General features: G+C 41.2%; 1 protein-coding gene across 1 annotated transcript; it reads left to right on the top strand.

Annotated features, from left to right (window-relative positions):
• Positions 1 to 1,913: 1,913 nt before the first annotated feature.
• Positions 1,914 to 22,787, top strand: TMEM267 (transmembrane protein 267). Its single transcript, XM_065406749.1, has 3 exons — positions 1,914 to 1,943; positions 13,892 to 14,279; positions 21,444 to 22,787. The coding sequence occupies exons 2-3, from the start codon at positions 13,968 to 13,970 to the stop codon at positions 21,777 to 21,779; spliced, it is 648 nt and encodes a 215-aa protein (XP_065262821.1). The 5' UTR covers positions 1,914 to 1,943; positions 13,892 to 13,967; the 3' UTR covers positions 21,780 to 22,787.
• The last annotated feature ends 4 nt before the right edge of the window (positions 22,788 to 22,791 follow it).

The raw sequence follows: 22,791 nt of genomic DNA, 5'->3' as shown, positions 1-22,791 counted from the left end.
GTGCAGCTGTGACTGAAGCAGAGTTTAATGAACTGTTAGTGAATCAGAGACTGATTCAGTCTTTGGAGGATTTTAAGACTTTTTAAAGTCTCATATTGTTTTGTTTTAAATATCCATTTACTGATTTTAAATATTGACTAATTTTGAAGGTGAATACATATTCAGTTATTATAACTACAATAGGTTTTTTGTTAGATTACATTAAAATAATTCTAGCAAAACTTTTGAGTGTTTCTTGTGATGCCAACTTTTAAAATATAGCAGGGGTCGGAAAACTTTGACTCCCGGTCCGTCAGGGTAAGCTGCTGGCAGGTCGGGACGTTTTGTTTACTTGGCGTGTCTGCAGGCACAGAGCCCCTCAGCTTCCGGTGGCCGCGGTTTGCCATTCTTAGCCACTGGGAGCTACGGGAAGTTTTGCCATTCCCAGCCACTGGGAGCTGCGGGAAGTGGTGCCACTTCCCACAGGTCCCATTGGTTGAGAACAGCAAACCGCGGCCAGTGGGCGCTGAGGGGCTCTGTGCCTGTGAACACTTCAGGTAAACAAAATGTCCAGGCCTGCTAGCGGCTTACCCGAACAGGCCAGGAGCCAAAGTTTGCCAACCCCTGAAATATAGGGTTGGCTTATGAAAGGGTCATACAGTTTTTGCTATTTTTACCTATCCATCTTGGGGGGTTGGCTTATAACTGAACGGGCTAATGAACAAGTATATACAGTAATTTAATTTCAAGAAAGGAAAAAAACCCTTAACTTTGAAATATTAAACTTGGTGCGTGAAGCTTTTTTTTAAGCTACTTGTGCTCAGCTGTAGATGATGTAAAGAAACCGGAAAAGATCCAGAGGTGAGTGACAAAGATCAGAGGGCTAGAATGCAAGCCGTATGACCAAAGGCAGAAGGAACTGGGTATGTTTAGTTTGAAAAAGAGGAGATGAAGTGGGGACAAGATACCAGTCTTTAAATACTGAAAAGGCTGCCATAAAAAAGGTGGAGAAAAGTTGTTCACTCCTATTACAGAGTGCAGGCTAAGAGGCAATGGGTTCAAATTGCAGCATCGCAGATTTAGATTAAATCTCAGTTAAATTTTTCTTAAGTACAGTTGGACAATGGAACAACCTGCCCTGGGAAGTTGGGGAATCTCCTTCCTTAGAGGTTTTCAGGAGACTGGGGTGAGCCGTCTGTCTTGGATGGTTTAGACACAACAAATCCTGCACCTTGGCAGTGGCTGGGATTAGACCATATGCCCCTTACAGTCCTGTCTAACCCTCTTGGTCTACGATGCTGATTTTCACAAGCTGCTGTTGCTTTTCAGCCAGGTGGCTGCCTCCAGAGCACAGTGTAGCATTATGTGGCTTTTAACTGCTGGCTGGCCTGGGGGGAGGGGCTGGCGCTGTGATTACATTCTCTGACCTAGCCGGCAGCGCTTATTTTCTGGGAAACGTTTTACAAGGGAACGCTGCATAATCAAATGACCATTTGCCCAAAGCTAACGGGGCTGGCCGGGCGGGGCCTGGGGGGATCCGGCGCTGCCATCAGCGGGACGGAGGCACTGTCTGCCTTGGCAGCTCCTCACAGCTTTCCCCGGGCCGCGGCAACAGTCACCGCCCCTCCCCTGCTGCGGCGAGAGCCGCCACAGCGCGGACAGGGCCCCTGCGAGGGGCGGCGAGACACTCAGCGGGACTTCCGGGGGGCAACCCGCAGGCAGGGCACCGCCCAGGACCGGGCGGCTCCTGGAGGTCTGTCCGCCAGCCGCTATCCCAGAGTGCTTTGTGCCTTTTAGCGGCGGGCCGCCCGCTGCGTCGCTATAGTGAGACGCAGGCCCTGCCTGTGACCGCCGGCAGCAGCGCCTCCCCGTGAGCAGAGCCGGGCTCCGCAGGGAGCAGGAGCGTGCGCGCCGGAGCCGCCGGCTTGGGAAAAGCGGCAGCAGGAGCGGCTGGGACGAGAAAGGTCTGCGCGGGGCCCCGGCGTGAGCCGGGCGGGCTCGGGCAGGGGAGGCGGGGCTGGGGTCAGTTCGGGCGGGGCCTTGCCCCGTCCCACCCCACCCCAGCCGGGTGTTAGGATTGGGGAGTGGAGGGCTGGGCTGGGGCCCTGGTGTCAGTCCAGGCTAGGCTGGGCCGAGGCTCCGGTTTCAGTCCGGACTGGGGCACTGGAGGGAGCTGGCGCTTCTCCCCCCTCTTGGCTGCGTGTCCTCAGGGACTCAGCACTGCTGCAGATTCCTGTGCTGCCTTAGGCTCCAGTGTCACCCGCTCTCGCTGGGATTAGGGCGGGTTCACACACGCCCCTTCCCTTGGCACCAAAAGCTGGGCTCCCTTCACAGCGTACTCAGGCTTTGCTCGGAGCAGCCGAGAACCGAGACCGCCTAGTCTAGGGATTTGGGGCAGAACAAGTGCCGAGCTGCTGCTTTGTCATCACTAGCGACTAGCGGCCCCCGGGACAACTGGGCTTTAGCGCTGCTCTGTGGAGCCAGGTAGTAGTAGATTTACTGACCGCTCTTCAGAACTGCCTCTGTCAGGCTGATAAATTCTTCCCCGTACGCCCAGCCCGGCCATCCCCTGCTTGCAATGGCTCTGCTACCTGACTTTAGGTGCCTAGAAAATCATAGGAACAACACTGCGATCCATAAAGCTGAGTTAGGCACCTAGGCTCCCCATACTATGGGGGCAGAGAGGCATCTAACAATTTGATCCACAAAAGCTAGGATGCTAAATGGGGAGTTTCCTAAACTAGCCAATTGGAGATGCCAACAACAGGGGTGTGTCCTATATCCTGCTCCTCCCTCCGAGATAGGTGCCTCCCTGCAGCCTGGATTTAGGTACCTATCTTTGCTAGCTATCCACAAACAAGAATCAGTCGCAGATTGGAGTTAGGCACCTAAGCTGTTTCTTGTGTGAATGAGTTAGGTGCCTGCCTCAGTCCTCACAAAACAGCCCGAGGAGTTGGTGTTGCCCACGTTTTGAGTTTTGGCCCGGTGGTTAGAGCACTCACCTGGTATGTGGGAGACAGAGTGGTGGAGAGGATTTGAACAGGGGTCTCCCACCTGAGGAGAGAGCTTTAACTGCTGTGCTTTTGGATAATCCAATGTGGGGTTCTTGGCCATCACTATTGTTGAAGCTCTTCCAATGTGGATAAATAACGGAAGAGAGTGATAGGAACAGGAGGACTGGGCCCAGGGTGTTTTCACCTCCCAGGTGCATGTCCAGACTACTGGACTACAGAGAGAGGGGTCAATTGGACCTGGATCTCCCACATCCCCAGTGAGTGCTCTAACCACCGGGCTAAAAATCACAAGATGTGCACCATCACCTCCTCCCACTTCTCCTTGCTAAGGAGTTCTTCAGTGGACTCTTTTAAAACAGTGGACCAGACAAGACTGAACTTTTGTTGGAGTTGAGGCGATCTCTGGTAATGTTATTAGCATGCATCACATGTAGGATCTTCTGTCATCTTTAATATTTTTTTCTGTAATGCTTTTACTTTAGGAATAAATGTACTTGGTTAGAGAGGGCTGTGTGGTAACTTACAACTGTGGGAATTATGCTATTTGTAGCCTCTGAGGAGAAAATCAGAGCAGGCCTGCTTCGTCAATCTGACTTTGCTGGGAAATTCACAGTATAGGCAGTAAATTGTGAAGCCTGGAAATAACCTGGTTAGGAGGCAAAGAGATGTGTGTGTCTCTGCCCAAGAGAGGGGGGAGGGATAGCTCAGTGGTTTGAGCATTGGCCTGCTAAACCCAGGGTTGTGAGTTCAATCCTTGAGGGGGCCACTTAGGGATCTGGGGCAAAATCAGTACTTGGTCCTGCTAGTGAAGGCAGGGGGCTGGACTCGATGACCTTTCAAGGTCCCTTCCAGTTGTAGGAGATAGGATATCTCCATTAACTTTTATTTTTATTTTTTTTTTTATAGAAGTGACAATTGGGGAGCAAGAAGCCCAAGAGCAGACACTCTTGCTGGACCATGGAGGGAGAATACAGTTTGCCCAACAAATTGTGTTCATCTATATGTCTGACAATTTTATTCTTTACTATAGTTTCAACCAGTTTGCCCGGTACTGAAGTCAGGCTTACTGGCCTGTAATTGGAGTCATAGTAGTGATCCTCCAGTCATTTGGTACAGAAGCTGATTTAAATGATAGGTTACAGACTACAGTTAGTTGTTCTGCAATTTCACATTTGAGTTCTGTCTGTTACAGCTGTCCCCCTGCTGGATTCCTTTTTTCCCCTTCCTTTCTGTTTGTGCTGAGTGGCCACACACATACACACACACACACACACCCCGGCCATGGAACTGACCAAAGTCACAGCCTGGCCCTGCTCATGGAAATGGCTTGTGCAGACTGACTGGAGCCATTGCTCTGCTCGGGGGGGCGGGGCTTTTCGCTCCTTTGTCTAGCTTCTTTGTTCGGACCCGGCTCGGTGTAGGGTGCTCTGCCCAGGTATGCAAGACTTAAAGTGGCCACATAGCTGAGCATATGAGTCAGACCTGTGACTCAGAACTTGCCCAGACATGTCCTGTGCCTACCTGCAGTTTTCCCTGCCTTCTCTCCTCCCCTGGATTAAGGGGAACCAATCAGAGTTACTGGCGGGAAACTGCCTGAGTTTGCCTTTAAAACCAGACATTTTCTGATCAGACCCCTGGAGAAGGTCCTTGCTTTGCCACCTGGTCTGATCAGCTAGGGCTCTTTGGGGGGCCCTCTCCCCGCTCTCGTTTGTGTTTGAGCGTACCCCCGTTTTTAAACTCCCCTCCCACGAACAACGAATTTGTGCCTGGAGATCTCCTGATTATTGTAAGCGAATCGAGTCCTTTCTCCATCCTCCGATGCTACTGCCGTTCCTGTCTCTGTGCTTGCTGCTGTCCTGGGGATTGGTAAGAACTCCCTCTTGCAAACTCCCCCTGTCCTAGCTGCTGGCCTTGTTTCCCCAGCAGACAGACCCAAGCTAACTCCTTGGTCTGTATCTGTAATCTGTTTCTTGCTCCGCAGCGCCTTTGCTGCTAGAAATAAGCCTGTGCCACTGCTAGGCTGTGCCTTCCTGGACTGTATCCTGGGCTGCCAGCTTGCAGCCACCCCACTGCTGCAGCCACCACTAGTTAACCCCCCCCCCCCTCCCGGGGGTGTACCCTGGGCACACACCACTCTGCCCTCCGGAACTGCTCCCTCTCCCAATCAAAGAAGCGGCATAGTGTAAGGTGCACCTATTAGAATCAGGTTCTTAGTCTAGATAAGTTGTAATTTCATTTTGCATAGCTGTGGTTAAGTTAGGTTTAAAGAATTGTTTGTATTGTGCTCTGTAAGTTAGGTTTAAAAAATTGTTGCATTGTGTTCTGTTACTTGCTAATTTGTGTAGTCCTGGTTAAGTTAGATCACAGATAAGATTTTGCTGTGTTCTGTGTAAGTGTGGTTAAGTCTGTCTTCCCGCTGCCCTAACTCCCCCCCCCCCCCCCCCCGAGCTTGCCTGTCTCTCCCCCCGAACTCCCCAGTCACTCGTTGCAGTCTCTCTGTTTAAACTTGCAGCCTGTCTGCTCTCTCTCTCTCTCTCTCTCTTAATCCCTTCCCCCACATGCTCACCCTGCTCCTACTGCTGCCAAACCTCAATTGTATTACTGAAGTCTAGCATAAAACCCCATTGGTTACCCTTTTTTCTTTCTAACACACCTCACATTTTACATTAACACCACTGTGACATATTTTTACCTAGAGTTGTTGGTTATTTAACACATTTTACCCATAACTGTTAGTTGGTTATATGCTGCTGTGACACACCCTTTACATAGAAACTGTTAGCTACCTGTTACATTTATACTTCAGTGTTAATTGGTTACCAACTGTATTGTACCCCACTGTATTGTACCCCACTATTGAAACCCCCTATCCTATTTACTAAAAGAAACCCCTCCCCAATTGTCTACCTTAACAAACCCCATACCCCTCACTATTGAATTTTCCCTGTTTTTGCATTTTCTTAATAAAGTTTATTTTGCACCCCACCAGTGCAGTAGTTGTCCCCCAAGATCCCCTACCTGCTGGCAGGGTCAAGTTCCTTCAGAACTCTAGGGTGAATACCATCTGGTCCTGGTGACTTATTACTGTTTAGTTTATCAATTTGTTCCAAAACCACCTCTGATGACACCTCAATCTGGGACAGTTCCTCAGATTTGTCACCTAAAAAGAATGGCTCAGGTTTGGGAATCTCTCTCACATTCTCAGCCATGAAGACCGATGCAAAGAATTCATTTAGTTTCTCCTCAATGGCCTTATCGTCCTTGAGTGCTTCTTTAGCACCTCGATCGTGCAGTGGCCTGATTGTTTAGCAGGCTTCCTGCTTCTGATGTACTTAAAATACCTTTTTTTTTTTTTTTGCTATTACTTTTTTTGAGTTTTTGGTTAGCTGTTTTTCAAATTCTTTTTTGGCCTTCCTAATTATATTTTTACACTTCATTTGTCAGAGTTTATGCTCCTTTCTATTTTCCTCACTAGGATTTCACTTCCACTTTTTAAGGATGCCTTTTTGCCTCTCACTGCTTTTTACTTTGTTGTTCAGCCACCATGGCACTTTTTTGGTTCTCTTATTATGTTTTTTAATTTGGGGTATACATTTAAGTTGAGCTTCTATTACGGGGTCTTTAAAAAGTTTCCATGCAGCTTGCAGAGATTTCACTTTTTGTGCTGTACCTTTTAGTTTCTGTTTAACTAACTTCCTCATTTTTGAGTAGTCCCCCTTTTTGAAATTAAATGCTACAGTGTTGGGCTTAATTATTACACTATTACCAAGTGGTCCAGCTATATTCACTGCACCATAGTAACTCTAACTCAGGAACCAATCCATGCAACAAACCTCGATGCCAACTCTGCCCACATATCTACACCAGCAACACCATCACAGGACCTAACCAGATCAGCCACACCATCACCGGTTCATTCACCTGCACGTCCACCCTATGTAATATACGCCATCATATGCCAACAATGCCCCTCTGCTATGTACATCGGCCAAACTGGACAGTCCCTACGTAAAAGGATAAATGGACACAAATCAGATATTAGGAATGGCAATATACAAAAACCTGTAGGAGAACACTTCAATCTCTCTGGACACACAATAGCAGATTTAAAGGTAGCCATCCTGCAGCAAAAAAACTTCAGGACCAGACTTTAAAGAGAAACTGCTGAGCTTCAGTTCATCTGCAAATTTGACACCATCAGCTCAGGATTAAACAAAGACTGTGAATGGCTAGCCAACTACAAAAGCAGTTTCTCCTCCCTTGGTGTTCACACCTCAACTGCTAGAAGAGGGCCTCATCCCTCCTGATTGAACTAACCTCGTTATCTCTAGCCTGACTCACTCTTGTTTGCATATTTATACCTGCCTCTGGAAATTTCCACTACGTGCATCCGACGAAGTGGGTATTCACCCACGAAAGCTCATGCTCCAATACGTCTGTTAGTCTATAAGGTGCCACAGGACTCTTTGCTGCTTTTACAGATCCAGACTAACATAGCTACCCCTCTGATACTTGACACTATTACAGAGTTTTTTATTTTAATAGCCTCTCTAATCTCCCTGTGCATTTCACAGTCACTATCACCATCCTGGTTGGGTGGTCGGTAATATATCCCTACTGCTATATTCTTATTATTAAAGCATGGAATTACTATCCATAGAGATTCTATGGTACAGTTTGGTTCATTTAAGATTTGTACTTCATTTGATTGTATGCTTTCTTTCATATATATAGTGCGACTCCCCCACCAGCATGACCTGGTCCGTCCTTCTGATATATTTTGTACCCTGGTATTACTGGGTCCCATTGATTAGCCTCATTCCATCAAGTTTCTGTGATGCCTATTATATCAATATCCTCATTTAATATGAGGCACTCTAGTTCACCCATCTTATTATTTAGATTTCTAGCATTGGTATATAAGCACTTTAAGAACTTGTCACCTTTCAGCTGTCTGCCATTACATGACGTACTTATAGACTGGGATCGAGACAGCTCTGCTGCACTGGCAGAGTTTTGCCACTATAGCTCGCAAACCCTGCTAGTGCAGAAACAGTTAATACCAGCAGAAGAGTGCGGGTATATCTTATACCAGTTTCCTGAATGAAATAAGCTAAACTGGCAAAAACACTTCTTTGCTGGTATAACTGCATCTAGAATAAGGCTTTGGCCAGTATAAAAATGTCATAAAAATCATACCTGTAACTGATATTTTTATATCGACCACATTTTTAATTGTAGATCTGGTTTAAATCTTCTTTTCACACAATAACTAGATTGAGCTAATTAAGTAATGTATTTTGCAAGCCCTCTAATCATTATTGTAGCTCTTCTCTGAAACCTCTCCAGTTTTTCAGTATCCTTTTTTTAAAGTGTGGACACCAGAACTGGAGGCAGTATTCCAGTAGTGATCTCTTCAGTACCATATTCAGAGGTAATATCACCTCCCTATCCCAACTTGATATTCCCACTATGTGAAATGGAGTTTTCTGGTACTCTAATGCTGTGATGGATAGAGTGTATGTTGCTTTCATTGACGTGTTACCAGAAGTGTGTCCTTTTTGGTACATTAGCATAATCTTAATTCTGATCTATATTTTGGGAGCCTATAGCTGCATGTTCTCAACCACTTTTGGGATAATACCTTTGTACACATAATACTTGTTTGTATATCTTCAGTAATAGAATTTCGACTAGGTTTTTATTCCCTTTGCTGTGTTTGGAAGGGAGGCCCAGATTTCATTTGATATTTATTATCTAATAATTAGAGCAGTGATATGTCCTGTGGGGGTTCTGTAGCAAAGAAAGTCTACAACATCATCTGGAGACAGCAGTCATTTTTGTCTTGTTCGGTGGTGGTCCTGCAAGAGCAGGCAGTTTTAATAGAGGAGCTAGGTCACTCGTGTAAATGTTGAATAGGGTAAGTCCGAGGCTGCATCCCTGCCTTACTCATCATTCATGCGTGAAGACTTCTTTTTGCATGTCTTTTATCTCTCAGTTGGATTGTTATGTTTATTTTAATTGTATCAAATGCTTTCACACTAATTCCATTTTGTAGTAGTTAAAATCCAGTAGTAGTTTAAATCTGAGGTTCTGTATTGACTCAATACTTTAAAAAAAAAAAAGTTTAGTTTCTTTCCTTGTCTTATGTTTTTATATGTATGTTAATAAGTATGTGTAGTGTAAAGATGTGAGGCTTCTACAGAATTGTTTACTAATATTGATGCTGCCAACACAGATGCCTCTGTTGTTGCTTGGCTGAGAGCATCTTTAGTTCTTTGTATTAGGATAATTAGTTTGTGACTACATCTCTGTTGATTGTCAGTGGAGGGTTAGGTTAAGCTGCATTTGCATAGTGGTATGGTTCAGAATCTCAGTTAATATGTTATGGACAGCAAGTTTTCAGTTTCTGGAGGTTTTCTTTGCTTTTTTGTGTTGCTATGGGGGTGGAGTGGGTAGTCTTTAATGGAATTTCCTAGTAGATGTGAAATTTAAGGTGGCGTTTTCCCCTGGTCTATGATTTTGGCATTTAGTTCCTTAAAAGTAGAGGGTTAGATGTGTTCTTTCAGACTTTACCATTCTGAATTGCTAGGTGTTTTTGTGGTTAGGTTTGATTCTTATGTGTCAGAATTAGTGTCTTTTACAGGAAAAAAATAAAATTAAGTCTGATTTATTTTTTTTGTTGGAGCCTTGATTTATAGTTCCTTAGTATGATGGTGAAGGTGTGTAACCTGAAGAGCCCCTAAATGCCCACAGGCAGGTGGCCCACTATACTGTAATGCATATCAGGCTATGTATCGTACTATGTACTTAAAAGGTATCATGTGAGGTATCCTATGTAAACAGGTAACTTGCTGGTTCCAAAAATGATTGTGTGATGTATGTACATGTTGAGTACAAAGAGTTATGCATGTGTGCTGGAAATATGTTCTTAAAATGCATTTGGAAGGCAGTGCATAAACCCATCCTGCCCTAGACAAAGGAATATGGATTCTGTCTGGCTTGATTACAGGCAGAGGACAATGAAAGTACGTTTACATATGTAAGCAGGGTCTGAATGAACTCTCCCCTGACAGCTACTTCGGGAGGGGGAGAGACTTCAGGAGTAAACTGTATTTACATGAACACACCTACTCTGCATAGGTATCTAGCAGACAGGAGTTGTGTAGCTCCAAGTGATCAGCTTTGGCTGGTTTTGGGTTACAAATCACTTTAGTATGGCATGCAGGGGTAGTGAAATGTTATTAATGTTATCTTCATTGTATGACTAAAGGGGAGTAGAACTGTGCTGAGCTTGTCCCAATTGAGGGGTCACCCTCAGCTGAAAGGAATTTGTAAGCCAGGGCCTTGAATGCCAGACCCCTGTGAAAGTAAGAGGGATGGGGACAGGTGTCCCAGCTAGGAGGTGTGAACTCTTCCTAAGGGTCCCCGCTCTGTTCCTCCCCACTGTTCAAAGATAGAGCTAAGTAGGCTTCATTAGGAGCCTTTATTATGTCGAAGTGCTTAAATGAGAGCTGGAATCACCTCTGGTGGGGCAGTGTTTCTGCCCAGCCCGCAAAGAGCAGAAAATCACTAAGAGACTGATGAGCGGAGGTCACAGCAGAGAATCAGGAGGCAGAAGAAGGTGACTGACAGTCGGCCGGTGAACAAACTGCTGGCGAGGCGGCGAGCTGAATGAGCCGCTGGCGAGACGGCCAGCGGAGAGGAACCGCGGCTGGTGGGACAGCCGGTGGAGAGGAACTGTGGCTGGCAAGGCGGCCAGCCAGAGCAAGTGTTCAGATGGTGGAGCAAGCAAGGTGCCTTTTTCCCCGGGTGGGAGGTGAATTCACACAGATGCACCTCTGAGCCCAGGATCTTTACTGACCAAGGACAACCACTGTGAGGGGGGTACGGTGAGGGAGCAGAGAAGGGCACAGAAAAGGAACTTTTGGTTGTAGAACTCAAGAACATGAGACAGAAGGCACTGCCCCACTCACTCTGGGGTGGGTGTCCTGCTCACAGTTTTATGATTATGAATCCTACTTGTGGCATTTTCCCTAATTAATGTCAGATAACTTCCTTCCTTTCATTAAAAGTTTCTTTTCTACACTCCGACTCTGTGCTTGTGAGTGGGGAAGTATTGTCTTTCAGAGGCGCCATGGTGTTGGCGGCTCGAGGGGACATCAAAGGTCCGTCGCCCGGTGTGCTTGGCACCAATAAAGACACCGAGGGGAGAAAGCAAGCCAAGTTTATTTCAGAGCTCTGAAATGGCACTAGGAGACCAGCATGTCTCAAATCCAGTGCAACAAATACAAATAACTTTTACCTTTTATACCCCAAACTGTTTGCATACATCTCTTTGTCTGGCTATTCCCCTCACCCCTCCCTTCCAGACAACTGTTACAATAAGCTTGTGAGAAAACTTTCCCAGTCTCTGCGACCTTGAATTAGACATCTGCAAACTAACTACCCCTGCTCCTTATCTCTATTATTTCTGCTAGTGTGAGTGAAACTGCAGCCATCTGCTAGAAACGCTGACCAATACATTTCTGCTTCAGCCTGCTACAGAGCATGTAAAGCAGTAAACACAGAAGTAGGTGAGAGTTCACAAGATGGAGTTTGGGGGTTCAGATAGACCCAGAGCAAGAGAGTTTCATCGACACTTTGGTCTTCCGCTCTCCCGAGTTACCTGGTAGCTATGCTTAGTGGACCCCAACAATGGGGTGGTGTGTAATTTTCCCAGGTAACTGGGTGGGGGCTCGAGCCGGTTCTGTGTTGTATTGTTGAAGAGGAACCCCTAGATATTGAACCCAGCCCTGGTTGCTGCTGGCTCCACCTGTCAGAAGGGTTACACATATGAGGTAAACAAAGCAATCAAGTTAACAAGAAATGGAGGAAGGAGCTTACTGAGATCACCGGGGGCCAAGTCTGCACCCCCAGGAAGTCTTCCTGGCTCTTGAGACAGAGATAATGAACTCTAGAAAATATAAGAAGAAGCACAAAGAGGTTCTAGTTGTTTGTAACCAGACCTGTCTCTTTCGCTCTTGGTTAGTATCACTGAAATTCTGTTCTTCATTAATAAATTTATTCTACTTTTATTACAAAATGGTCTCATTGCTGTGTATTAAAGTGAAGTGTGAGTCTTCAGCTAACCAACAGGCTGGTGTGTACACTGTCTCTTTGGAGTGAGTGAATTTAATAATTTCTTTGTGTGTCACAGTGAGAGGGACTGGACACTGCAGAGAGATGAAACTATATTTCTCCAGTTTTCCAGCTCTCCTTCTCGCCGCCCCCCCTTTAATAAGTGCTGCTACTTGGTTGGCTAGGAAAAGGTTTGTGAGATGCTGGGGTCACTTGTTTCTTAAACTGGAAAAAAAACCTGGAATTTAATTCTTCAAAATGTGATATTTTAAATTATGAATAATCTTAAGAAAAGTACAAAGACTAATGCTGCAGAAAATGGTTCATGTTATATGATTACTCTGAAGGGGTAGTCGGTTAACAGGCTCTAAATTTGACCTACTTTTTGTCATCTCTATGCAAAGTTCATGTATTCATTGTTTTTTCTTTTTCAAATGAATGCTTCAATGGACAGCTGACATTCATTTTTAAAAGAAAAAAGTTCAACATATGAAGCACTTTTGTACAACCCTTCAATACACCTGCATGTGCTTAGGATGGAAGAAATATTTGTTAAGAAAATTTATTTCAGTTTAAAATTTTGTACGGTTTATAATAAAGAACTTTTTTACAATCATGAAAAATTTCATAACAATGTCTTTCAAAAAATCATTTTTAAGAGCACCACTTAACATGAGTGTGAAAATAAATTCTTATTCAATTAAAAAAAAATTATTTACCAAAAAGTAATGTAAAAGAAAGGACTTTGTGCTTATCAAAGCTTTACTGCATTATAAGGAGATAGCAACCATCATTTAAAGAGAGCATATTTTCTATTTAAAATGCATTGAAACTAATCTGTTCCCACAGATTTTTGAAATAATGCAGGAGCATAACTATCAGATGTTTAGAACAGAGATTGTGTTCTGAGCGGCAGTTTTTCAGTTTTGCATATAACACTTACAGAGCTAGGGAATAGAACAAATTTCACCAACTACATAAGGTAGGGGGCGTTCTTCATATTACTATTTGTTTAATGTTATATTCCATCCTTGTGATAACAGGATCTAATTATTGTATGTGGTTTTGAGATGTTGTTTTAATGAGTCATTAAGGAGATTTAGTTGTTCCCAAGGTGAAGTACCCTTGCAGCAAAAAGCTTTGCAACAACTTCAAAGTGTAAATGATTTGATAAAGATTTTTTCTAACTGATAGAAAGCAATTGTCACTAATAATATGACTTCCCTTTTACAAATTTTTGATCCCATAGTTCAACGTGAAAAGTAGAATTACTTGGGTTAGCCCAGCATTCTCAAGAACTGCAAAGGTGACTTGATAGATTGAGGGAATGTGCTGGAAACAGCAGTAGAGGTTGCTGCTGAGTGCTAATTAGAGCAGCATATTTAGATTTCCTCTGAAAGGAGTAAAGTTCTCCTCAGTTCTCTTTGACTGAACTATATTGGCTTCACGATGCTATCTATCCTGAATATTGCAGGAAAATCCTCTCAGATTTTGTTTTATGAAATTGGAAATGTCAAAAGATAAGAATCAAAGCATGAGTGTACTAAAGTGTTTATTCTCATTAAAACAGCACAAAAAATTTGATTCGGAGCCATACTGTTTGGGTCAATGAATTAAGTTAATTATATTTAATATTTCTGGAGAATCTTAGATTTTGTGCAATGAATTTTCTGTTAGAATATGTTTTATTACAGCTGCAGATATAGTTGGGTTTGACAAGTATTTAGTGCTAGCTGACACACTTCTTCATTAAGACTTTTCTCTTTGATAATTTACAGAATGACTGAAGATTAAAAGGACAATGGGCTGCATGTATCCTGATGGCATCTTGTGTACAGTGACAAGTTACTTGCTATGGCATCTGAGACTGAAAAGGCTCATGCTCTTCTCCAAACTTTCAGCACAGCTTCAGTTATTTCCAGTTTAGGATTGGGAATATTCTGCTTCATAGCAGACCGACTTCTGCAGTTCTCTTTCATTCAGCAACACGACTGGCTCCGAGCTCTCTCTGATAATGCAGTGCATGGTGTGGTGGGAATATGGTCCTGGGTGATAGTGATTGGGCTCAGGAAGAAGAGTGACTTTAGTGAAGTCATTTTAGCTGGTTTCCTCTCTTCTGTCATTGATGTGGACCATTTTTTTCTAGCTCGCTCCCTTTCATTACAGGTAAGCAAAGTAGATCAAAGTTCACTTTGTTTTCTTAACTATTTTTGCATTTCCACCTACTTCTAAACTCTATATCAGCTCTTGGAGCCTAAACTTTGCAGTCCGATGTCTCAGTGCCTTGATGTATTTAATTGGTTACAAAATGTTTTTAAAACATATATAAAAAGCTATAGTTTATGTGTAAAAATTCATTTACATCTCACTGCAATTTTAAGTATAAAAGCCCAACGTGGCATTTTTTTCTGCCTTTTAAAAAATGTGTAGTATTAGATGTAGATATTTAAGTTCTAGAGACTCTATGCATATAGCTCCTAACATTTGTATATCACTCGCTTTGTTAGCCAAGTTACACTTTTGTGTGTAGCTTCATATACTTTGTGTCTATTGAAATGAGATTGTTCCTGTTTTTCTTTTAGAATAAGTAGTAAAAGCAGCCAGATGACAGAACGTCCAACTGTTATTTAGTTTAAATAAGATTAGTCATTGACAGATTGAAAATTAAGCTTAGCTAGGGCTCTGTTTTGCACCCGGAGGAGGTGGTGGTGGTAAATAATTACAGGCTTAATTTTAGGACCACAGCTATTTGTCGGCAACATTTAAAGTCACTTGTATGTTGCAATTATTTGTGCTTGCAAATATGGCGGAAAAATGGAGACCAGCCTTTGAAAAATCTCACTTTTAATCAACAATTTGATGTTCGTAGCCAACTACCATTAGGAGGTACTCAAGAAGGATTTGACACTAGGTTGATTTTCTTTGGATTAATAAGGAGGAAATATGATACCAATATTGAGGAATGTGTATGTATAATAGATAGTGATCTTTTTGCAGGGCTGTTTCTGTCAAAACAAAGTTCTTGTGCCAGCCTTGTTGGAGAGAACCAAATTTGAGTGTTCTATGTAACACATTAGTTAAATCTCATAGAAAGTAAAGAACAATATAAAAATGTTTCAACATGGGAAAATGGAATTTTCTAAATTAAATTTGTAAGGAACTTTTTGTGTAAAAGGCACTATTATTTGTAACAGATTTTAAAATCACACTTGTGCTTGAAAATGTTGTACCTCCTATTGTTGCAAGATACACCTACAATTGCTATAAATGAAAGATTAGAGAGGGAAATTCTCAATTTTTTCAGTTTGTGTACTTTGTGCATTTGACTGTACTCTTTGGATGTCAGTTTCCCCGTTTGTTTGTGTGGGACTTTCATATCACAGAAAAGGCAGAACACTTGATTTTTAAATAGAAAAATATTGTAAAACCACAAAATTGTCAGAGGACACTTAACTCATTATTTGAAACTGGGACATGGACAACCTGAAATCTACTCAAACGGTTTAAACAGAATTTATTTTAGATCTTATTTTAATGAACACTTGTCATCTGTACATCCACTTATTTTTTAAAATCTGCTTTGTATATGTGAATCACTAAATACTAATTGTTTTAAAAACCTAGGGTTTTTTTTTTTTTTTTTTTTTTTTTAAAGAATCTATTTGCTATCCTGAGCTTTTTTTCCCCCTCAAACAGGAATATTCTGAAAATAAGTCTTTTCTTAACTATTTCCAGTAGATGGCAAACTTCACCAATAGTGACAGGTTTCAGAGTAGCAGCCGTGTTAGCCTGTATCCGCAAAAAGAACAGGAGTACTTGTGGCACCTTAGAGACTAACAAATTTATTTGAGCATATGTTAGTCTCTAAGGTGCCACAAGTACTCCTGTTCTTTTCACCAATAGTATATGTCAGTGCAGAAAGGATAATATTTGCATGTACAATACTGTAGCTTGTAGTATCATTCCTGTTTACAACTACAGTACTCTGCTTGAACCTACTTTTGGAATGATTATACTTTATTTATTTTTAAATTTCCTTGCTGTTAGTTTGTAGTCTAGTAAAAGAGTATTTGTTTTTTTCAAATTCCAACTCTGACAGTCATTATATATTATGAAAATTCAACACCCAGTATTACAATAGTTAATGAAAAACAGTATGCTTATGAAAGGATTGTGACAAGAACAATTCTTTCATTAGCTACAGTATAGAGGAACTATATTGAGACTTTTCACCTCAAGATTTGAGTAATGAAAAGTACCTCCACTAATGAAGAAAGGAATAAAGAATAACATCCTCTGACACTGGTCAGATGTCATATTGTTAATTTCTTTCTTCAACATAAATCTGTAGGATCTAATCATTCACTTGAAGTCCACTACCATTAACTTGAGCAGTAGCATGATAATGTATTTTCTTCTCTATTAGAAGTGGGCACTCCTGAAGTACCTAAAAGTATCTAAGAAAACCTTTTACTCATTCTTGTTACAAAATTTTGCTTTAAGTAGCACATTTCATTCTCTAGATAAGTCAGAGTAATGAGTTAAGTAATATATTAACTGTAGATAAATGGATTATTCATGGAGAATTTTGCTGAGTAGGTTTATCATTTTCTACTATTGAAACATGCCTTGGATAGTTGTGACTGTCCAGGCTGCCTATTGATGGATAGCTGCTCAGCTTAACATTTCATATGAAGGACAGGAATTCTTACAATGGAATATCCTTTACTTTTAACACTGTGATGTCAGCACTTGGAATAAACCCACACTCTGGTATGAGATCCTTTTACACTAAAGATTTAAATCAACAAAAATTACAAACATGATTTTTTTCATTTAGGAATGGATCAATTCTGTGTAGCATTGTTATCCCTTTTTTGACTTGAGAGCAGTTTCCAAAATTCAGCATCTCTCAAGTTATTTTTGTTAAGAAGAGAAATTGTTGATGGAATCAGCTATTCCTTGGATGCAGTTCTGTTCATTTACAAAGAATGTACCAAGTCCTGTTTCACTGAACACAATAGGAATCAGAAAAGTGTTTCTCTACTTACAGTTCCAAGCCTAGTTTCAGCCATCACTGTATTCTAAAAGCATGTTCTCTACTGTATCCAAAAAGTGTTCTCTGTAGGCTTTTTCTCAGGGCTTGTTCTCCTTGGCTTTCTGCTCCTTCTCTGTGTCTTTCTGTGTCTTTCTCTGTCATGCTCACACCCAGCTGCACCAGTCAATCCCCTGCATTCACTGTATCAGTTCCCAGGGAAATCCCTTGGGCCACACAGTTCAGCTTCTACACAGACTTTGCCATGCTCCTGTAGTTTCAGCTACCTGGTTTCATAAATGAGATCAGTGGCTCTTTACACTTATCTATGAATGAAAGGTGGCTGCTACACCACCAATTTCAACAAGACTTAGCCCAACCTATAACAATTATATATGAAATACATTTTTATTTTTTCTAGGGCTGTCCAGCGATTAAAAAAATTAATCGCGATTAAACAGTAATAGGATACCATTTATTTAAATATTTTTAGATGTTTTCTACATTTTCAAATATATTGATTTCAATTACAACACAGAATACAGTATACAATGATCACTTTATATTTATTTTTTATTACAAATATTTGCTTTGTACAAAACAAAAGAAATATTTTTCAATTCACCTAATACAAGTACTGTAGTGCAATCTCTTTATCATGAAAGTTGAACTTACAAATGTAGAATTATGTACAAAAAAACTGTTTTATTTTAGAATGCAATGTCAAACTTTAGAGCCTACATGTCCACTCAGTCATACTTCTTATTCAGCCAATTGCTCAGACAGACAAGTTTGTTTACATTTGCAGGAGATAGTGCTGCCTGCTTCGTGTTTACAATGTCACCTGAAAGTGAGAACAGGCGTTCGATGGTACTGTTGTAGCTGGCGTCGCAAGATATTTACGTGCCGGATGCACTAAAGATTCATATGTCCCTTCATGCTTCAACCACCATTCCAGAGGACATGCATCCATGCTGATGATGGGTTCTGCTCAATAACGATCCAAAGCAGTGCGGACCAACGCATGTTCATTTTCATTATCTTAGTCAGATGCCACCAGCAGAAGGTTGATTCTCTTTTTTGGTGGTTCAGGTTCTATAGTTTCTGCATCGGAGTGTTGCTCTTTTAAGACTCTTGAAAGCATGCTCCACACCTCATCCCTCTCAGATTTTGGAAAGCACTTCAGATTCTTAAACCTTGGGTCGAGTGCTGTAGCTATCTTTAGAAATCTCACATTGGTACCTTCTTCGTGTTTTGTCAAATCTGCAGTGAAAGTGCTGGGTCATCATCCGAGACTGTTATAACATGAAATATATAGCAGAATGCATGTAAAACAAAGCAGGAGACCTACAATTCTCCCCCCATCAGCATAGAAGCATGTCCTTTGGAATGGTGGCCGAAGCATGAAGGGGCATACGAATGTTTAGCATATCTGGCACGTAATTACCTTGCAATGCCAGCTACAAAAGTGCCATGCAAACGGCTGTTCTCACTTTCAGGTGACATTGTAAATAAGAACCAGGCAGCTTATCTCCCGTAAATGTAAACAAACTTGTTTGTCTCAGTGATTGTCTGAACAAGAAGTAGGACTGAGTGGACTTATAGGCTCTAAAGTTTTACATTGTTTTGTTTGTGAGTGCAGCGATGTAACTAAAAAAACCCTACATTTGTAAGCTGCACTTTCAAGATAAAGAGATTGCACTACAGTACTTGTATGAGGTGAATTGAAAAATACTATTTCTTTTGTTTAGCATTTTTACAGTGCAAATATTTGTATTAAAAATAATAAAGTGAGCACTGTACATTTTGTATTCTGTTATAATTGAAATCCAATATATTTGAAAATGTAGAAAAATATTTAATAAATTTCAATTGGTATTCTATTGTTTAACAGTGCCATTAAAACTGCGATTAATCAACAGCCCTTATTTTTTTCTATTATTTCCATTGTGTAATCATCTATAGATTAGATCCGTATGAATCCTGCTCCTGCAGCTTTGTTCTCCATAACTGCCAAACCTACTCTGGATCTTTAGCTTAACAGGAAATAAGCCCCCTCACTCTGAAAGGCCCAATATGCTTGCTGCCAGCTCTGTGTCACTCTTTCCTAAAGATGTCTGCTAGTATTTCCGTTAGTGCTTGTATGTTTTTATGGGAACAAAATCAGCAGTAATAAGGGGACTTTGTTCAATAATGGCCCCTGCTGTTTCCTTCCTCATTTCCCCCTTCCCACGCCTTCTGTAGGAAGCTGGTATGTTGATGAGATCACACAGTACAGCCTACTCTTTCTTGATCACCACAAAGCACTAAATAACTTGATAGGAGCATTGCCAGCGGATTGAGGGAAGTGATTATTCCCGTCTATTCGGCATTGGTGAGGCCACATCTGGAGTATTGTGTCCAGTTTTGGGCCCCCCACTACAGAAAGGACTTGGACAAATTGGAGAGAGTCCAGTGGAAGGCAATGAAAATGATCAGGGGGCTGGGGCACATGACTTACGAGGAGAGGCTGAGGGAACTGGGCTTGTTTAGTCTGCAGAAGAGAAGAGTGAGGGGGGATTTGATAGCAGCCTTCAACTACCTGAAGGGGGGTTCCAAAGAGGATGGAGCCCAGCTGTTCTTGGTGGTAGCAGATGACAGAACAAGAAGCAATGGTCTCAAGTTGCAGTGTGGGAGGTCTAGGTTGGATATTAGGAAACATTATTTCACTAGGAGGGTGGTGAAGCACTGGAATAGGTTACCTGGGGAGGTGGTGGAATCTCTATCCTTAGAGGTTTTTAAGGCCCAGCTTGACAAAGCCCTGGCTGGGATGATTTAGTTGGTGTTGGTCCTGCTTTGAGCAGGGGGTTGGACTGGATAACCTCCTGAGGTCTCTTCCAACCCTAATCTTCTATGATTCTATGATAAATGATCAGCTTTTGCTAGTGGTCTGTCTGCATGTGGACTGAGGGGCCAGTTCTTTGGAACCTTGCCACTACCATTTGTTATATAGAAAAAGAACATTCTTGCTATTGAAGGGCTGACAGTCATATGGCAAGACAAAGTTTCTATTTTTTTTAACTTGCTCTGAGGTCTAGTATAGTATTATGTTTTTAATTTCTATTTAAATTTGTTGAGTGCCCGTCTAGGACTTTTGTGTGCGATTACATTCTATAAAAACAATTATTAAAATTAATCGATTTTTTGAGAGCTCCTTAAATCAAAGTACGGAGACTCTGTATTGAAGTGTACATATGTGTTAGCTTTATTGATTCTCTGTGGGTAGTTTATTCTTTAGTTGCTCCAAAATCCTCTTCAGGAATGCGGAGGGGTTATATACAAGGCATTTCATTAGAGTGAACACATCCTGCCTTGTTAATAAGTTCTACCTGAATTCAGGTTGCAGCCGTTCAATGAAGATGCAAATCCTTGCTTCCTGATTGCCTGAGAGATCAGTAGTTCTTTTGAACTGCTATTTTTCTTTCCTTTTTAGAATATTAGTTGAAAAAATTGCTATGCTAAAGAAATGTATGGCTGCACACATAATGGAGAAAGTTCTAGGTATTAGGCACATTTGCAATGTCTTCCCCAATACATACATATATGGTGAACATTTATTGATCTTCTTGTGACAAATGGTCCATTTGATCTCACCTTAAGCAAAATCTCACACTTTTATTATTCTATCTTGACGAATACCTCAACAGAAGCCAGTATCATCTTGTTGTTGAATTGAATTAATATTAAGCAAGTTCAGTGTGAAGGTTATTAGCCAACAAATGATCTTAAAAAAAATTCATGTTGACCTTAACTATACATGTAAACAACTTTTAGCATTTGAAAATATTCTTTGTCCATAAACAAGGAATACTGAGCCAAGAAGACAGTCAAAATGAGCTGGTGGGTGTTTTTAATTGGATTTTGTTCATTTTGCTTTGTTAGAAATTACCTCTGATTAAATAAGGTACATCTAATATTGACAAATTAATATATTTCAGCACAGTAAATTTAGTTTAATACAAGATGCGTTTGGGGTATTTTTGAAAATAGTATATTGAACGGTTGTGTATTTCCTGTTAATTGTTTTATATGCTGTATATTGAATTTCACCACAGCAGCATACTAGATAAGAACAGTTGGCTCAAATCCTGAGAGGGAGAAATGAATAAAGATAATAGGAAAAACAGTTTTTATTTGCACTTCTATGGGAAACAAATGGTTTCTGTTCACTTTATATTTCATCTGTAAACATCCGAGAAGCATTTTTACCTTGTCATGATGGTGTTGGTTGCCAACTGTATTTTTCCTTTCCACAGGCTGCTCTGACTCTTCCGCAAAGACCACTTCTTCATTGTTCTACTGTGATTCCTGTTGTGGCTGTGACATTAAAGTTTATTATGCACCTTTTCAGGCTTAAAGACTCATGGTGCTTTCTTCCCTGGATGTTGTGTATATCCTGGACTTCTCACCATGTCCGTGATGGAATTCGTCATGGCCTCTGGTTCTGTCCATTTGGAAAAACTGCTCCCTTGCCATACTGGTTTTATGTGGCAATCACAGCATCTTTACCTCATCTGTGTTCATTTGTTATGTATTTAACAGGTACTGGAGAACTAATGTCTATAAAACATGGAATTCACATTGATGTCTAAGGATGATAGTCCTTGGAAGTCACTTGTTTTGAAGATTATAGTGAAGTTGATCCCTGTGCATTCCTCATGATTTCTAAATTAGGCAATTTGAAGCCATGGAGCCATTTATAATTCCAGAATTGATTATTTGTGGCTACAGAAATCTGTTGTCTGAATGATGTTGATGTAATTTCCAGGCATCCTCTTCATGACATCTGTTGTCTTCAATGTCAGTTCTGTAATAGCTAATTAATATATAAAATTCAGTCATTCCTAAATATTTAAATTTCCTCCTCCTCCTATTATCTCTGCTATAGTAGTGCCATTCCTCTGGTCACCCTCCACTTTGGGAAATATGTTCTCCCTTTGAGCACCCACTTTTTTTCCCTATAATTAACATTTGCACAGAACTTTGAAGATGCAAAGCACTACAAAAGTGCTAAGTATTAGAATTCAGTGCTGTATATCCCTTCTGAGAAATATCTAACAGCTGTTTTTTGTAACTTGTTAGTTTACCCCATTTGAGTCTAACTTCTTGTATTCAAATGGCTGGAAAAATAATGCTGTTTGTTTTTTCAGGATGTGCTACTGATTGTCTTGGGAACACTTAACAGTGACTGCTATTTAGTAAAATGTATTCCAAGCACTGCTCTTGCATAGTTGCCTGATACTCAATTTCCAAAAACCTCTTATCTGGGATTTTTGTTTAGAAAAGAGAAAACAATTAGTTTAGGAGTATTGTGTCTGTGAAATTACAGAAGGTTTGCATTATTTAATACTAATAAATATTAATAATTTTATCTAATATTTAAACAATTGTGTTAAAGGCTTATTTGCTGCAGGAAAGTATAAGCTTTAAAGAATTTTCAGTTAAATCCTAAGAAAATTTAAATGACTCCAGAAATATAGCCATTGTATTAAGAGTTTACTACTGTATCTATTACCTGTTACTGTGAAGCTTTTTTTAGCTGCAGCAGCTTCTACTAAATATAATATTGTTCCTCTACTTAAAAACAAAAGCACTTCATTATAC

This window comes from Emys orbicularis, chromosome 6 (assembly GCF_028017835.1).
Source record: "Emys orbicularis isolate rEmyOrb1 chromosome 6, rEmyOrb1.hap1, whole genome shotgun sequence".
NCBI classification, from domain to species: Eukaryota; Metazoa; Chordata; order Testudines; family Emydidae; genus Emys; species Emys orbicularis.
The sequence above is the reverse complement of the archived record's forward strand: the minus strand, read 5'-3'. Positions and strand labels throughout refer to the sequence as shown.

Bases quoted from the DNA above. Each gene is read 5' to 3' on its own strand.
- TMEM267 (XM_065406749.1), top strand. From the start codon at position 13,968: ATGGCATCTGAGACTGAAAAGGCTCATGCTCTTCTCCAAACTTTCAGC. The intron at 14,280-21,443 runs GTAAGCAAAGTA...TCCTTTCCACAG, and splicing joins CTCGCTCCCTTTCATTACAG to GCTGCTCTGACTCTTCCGCA.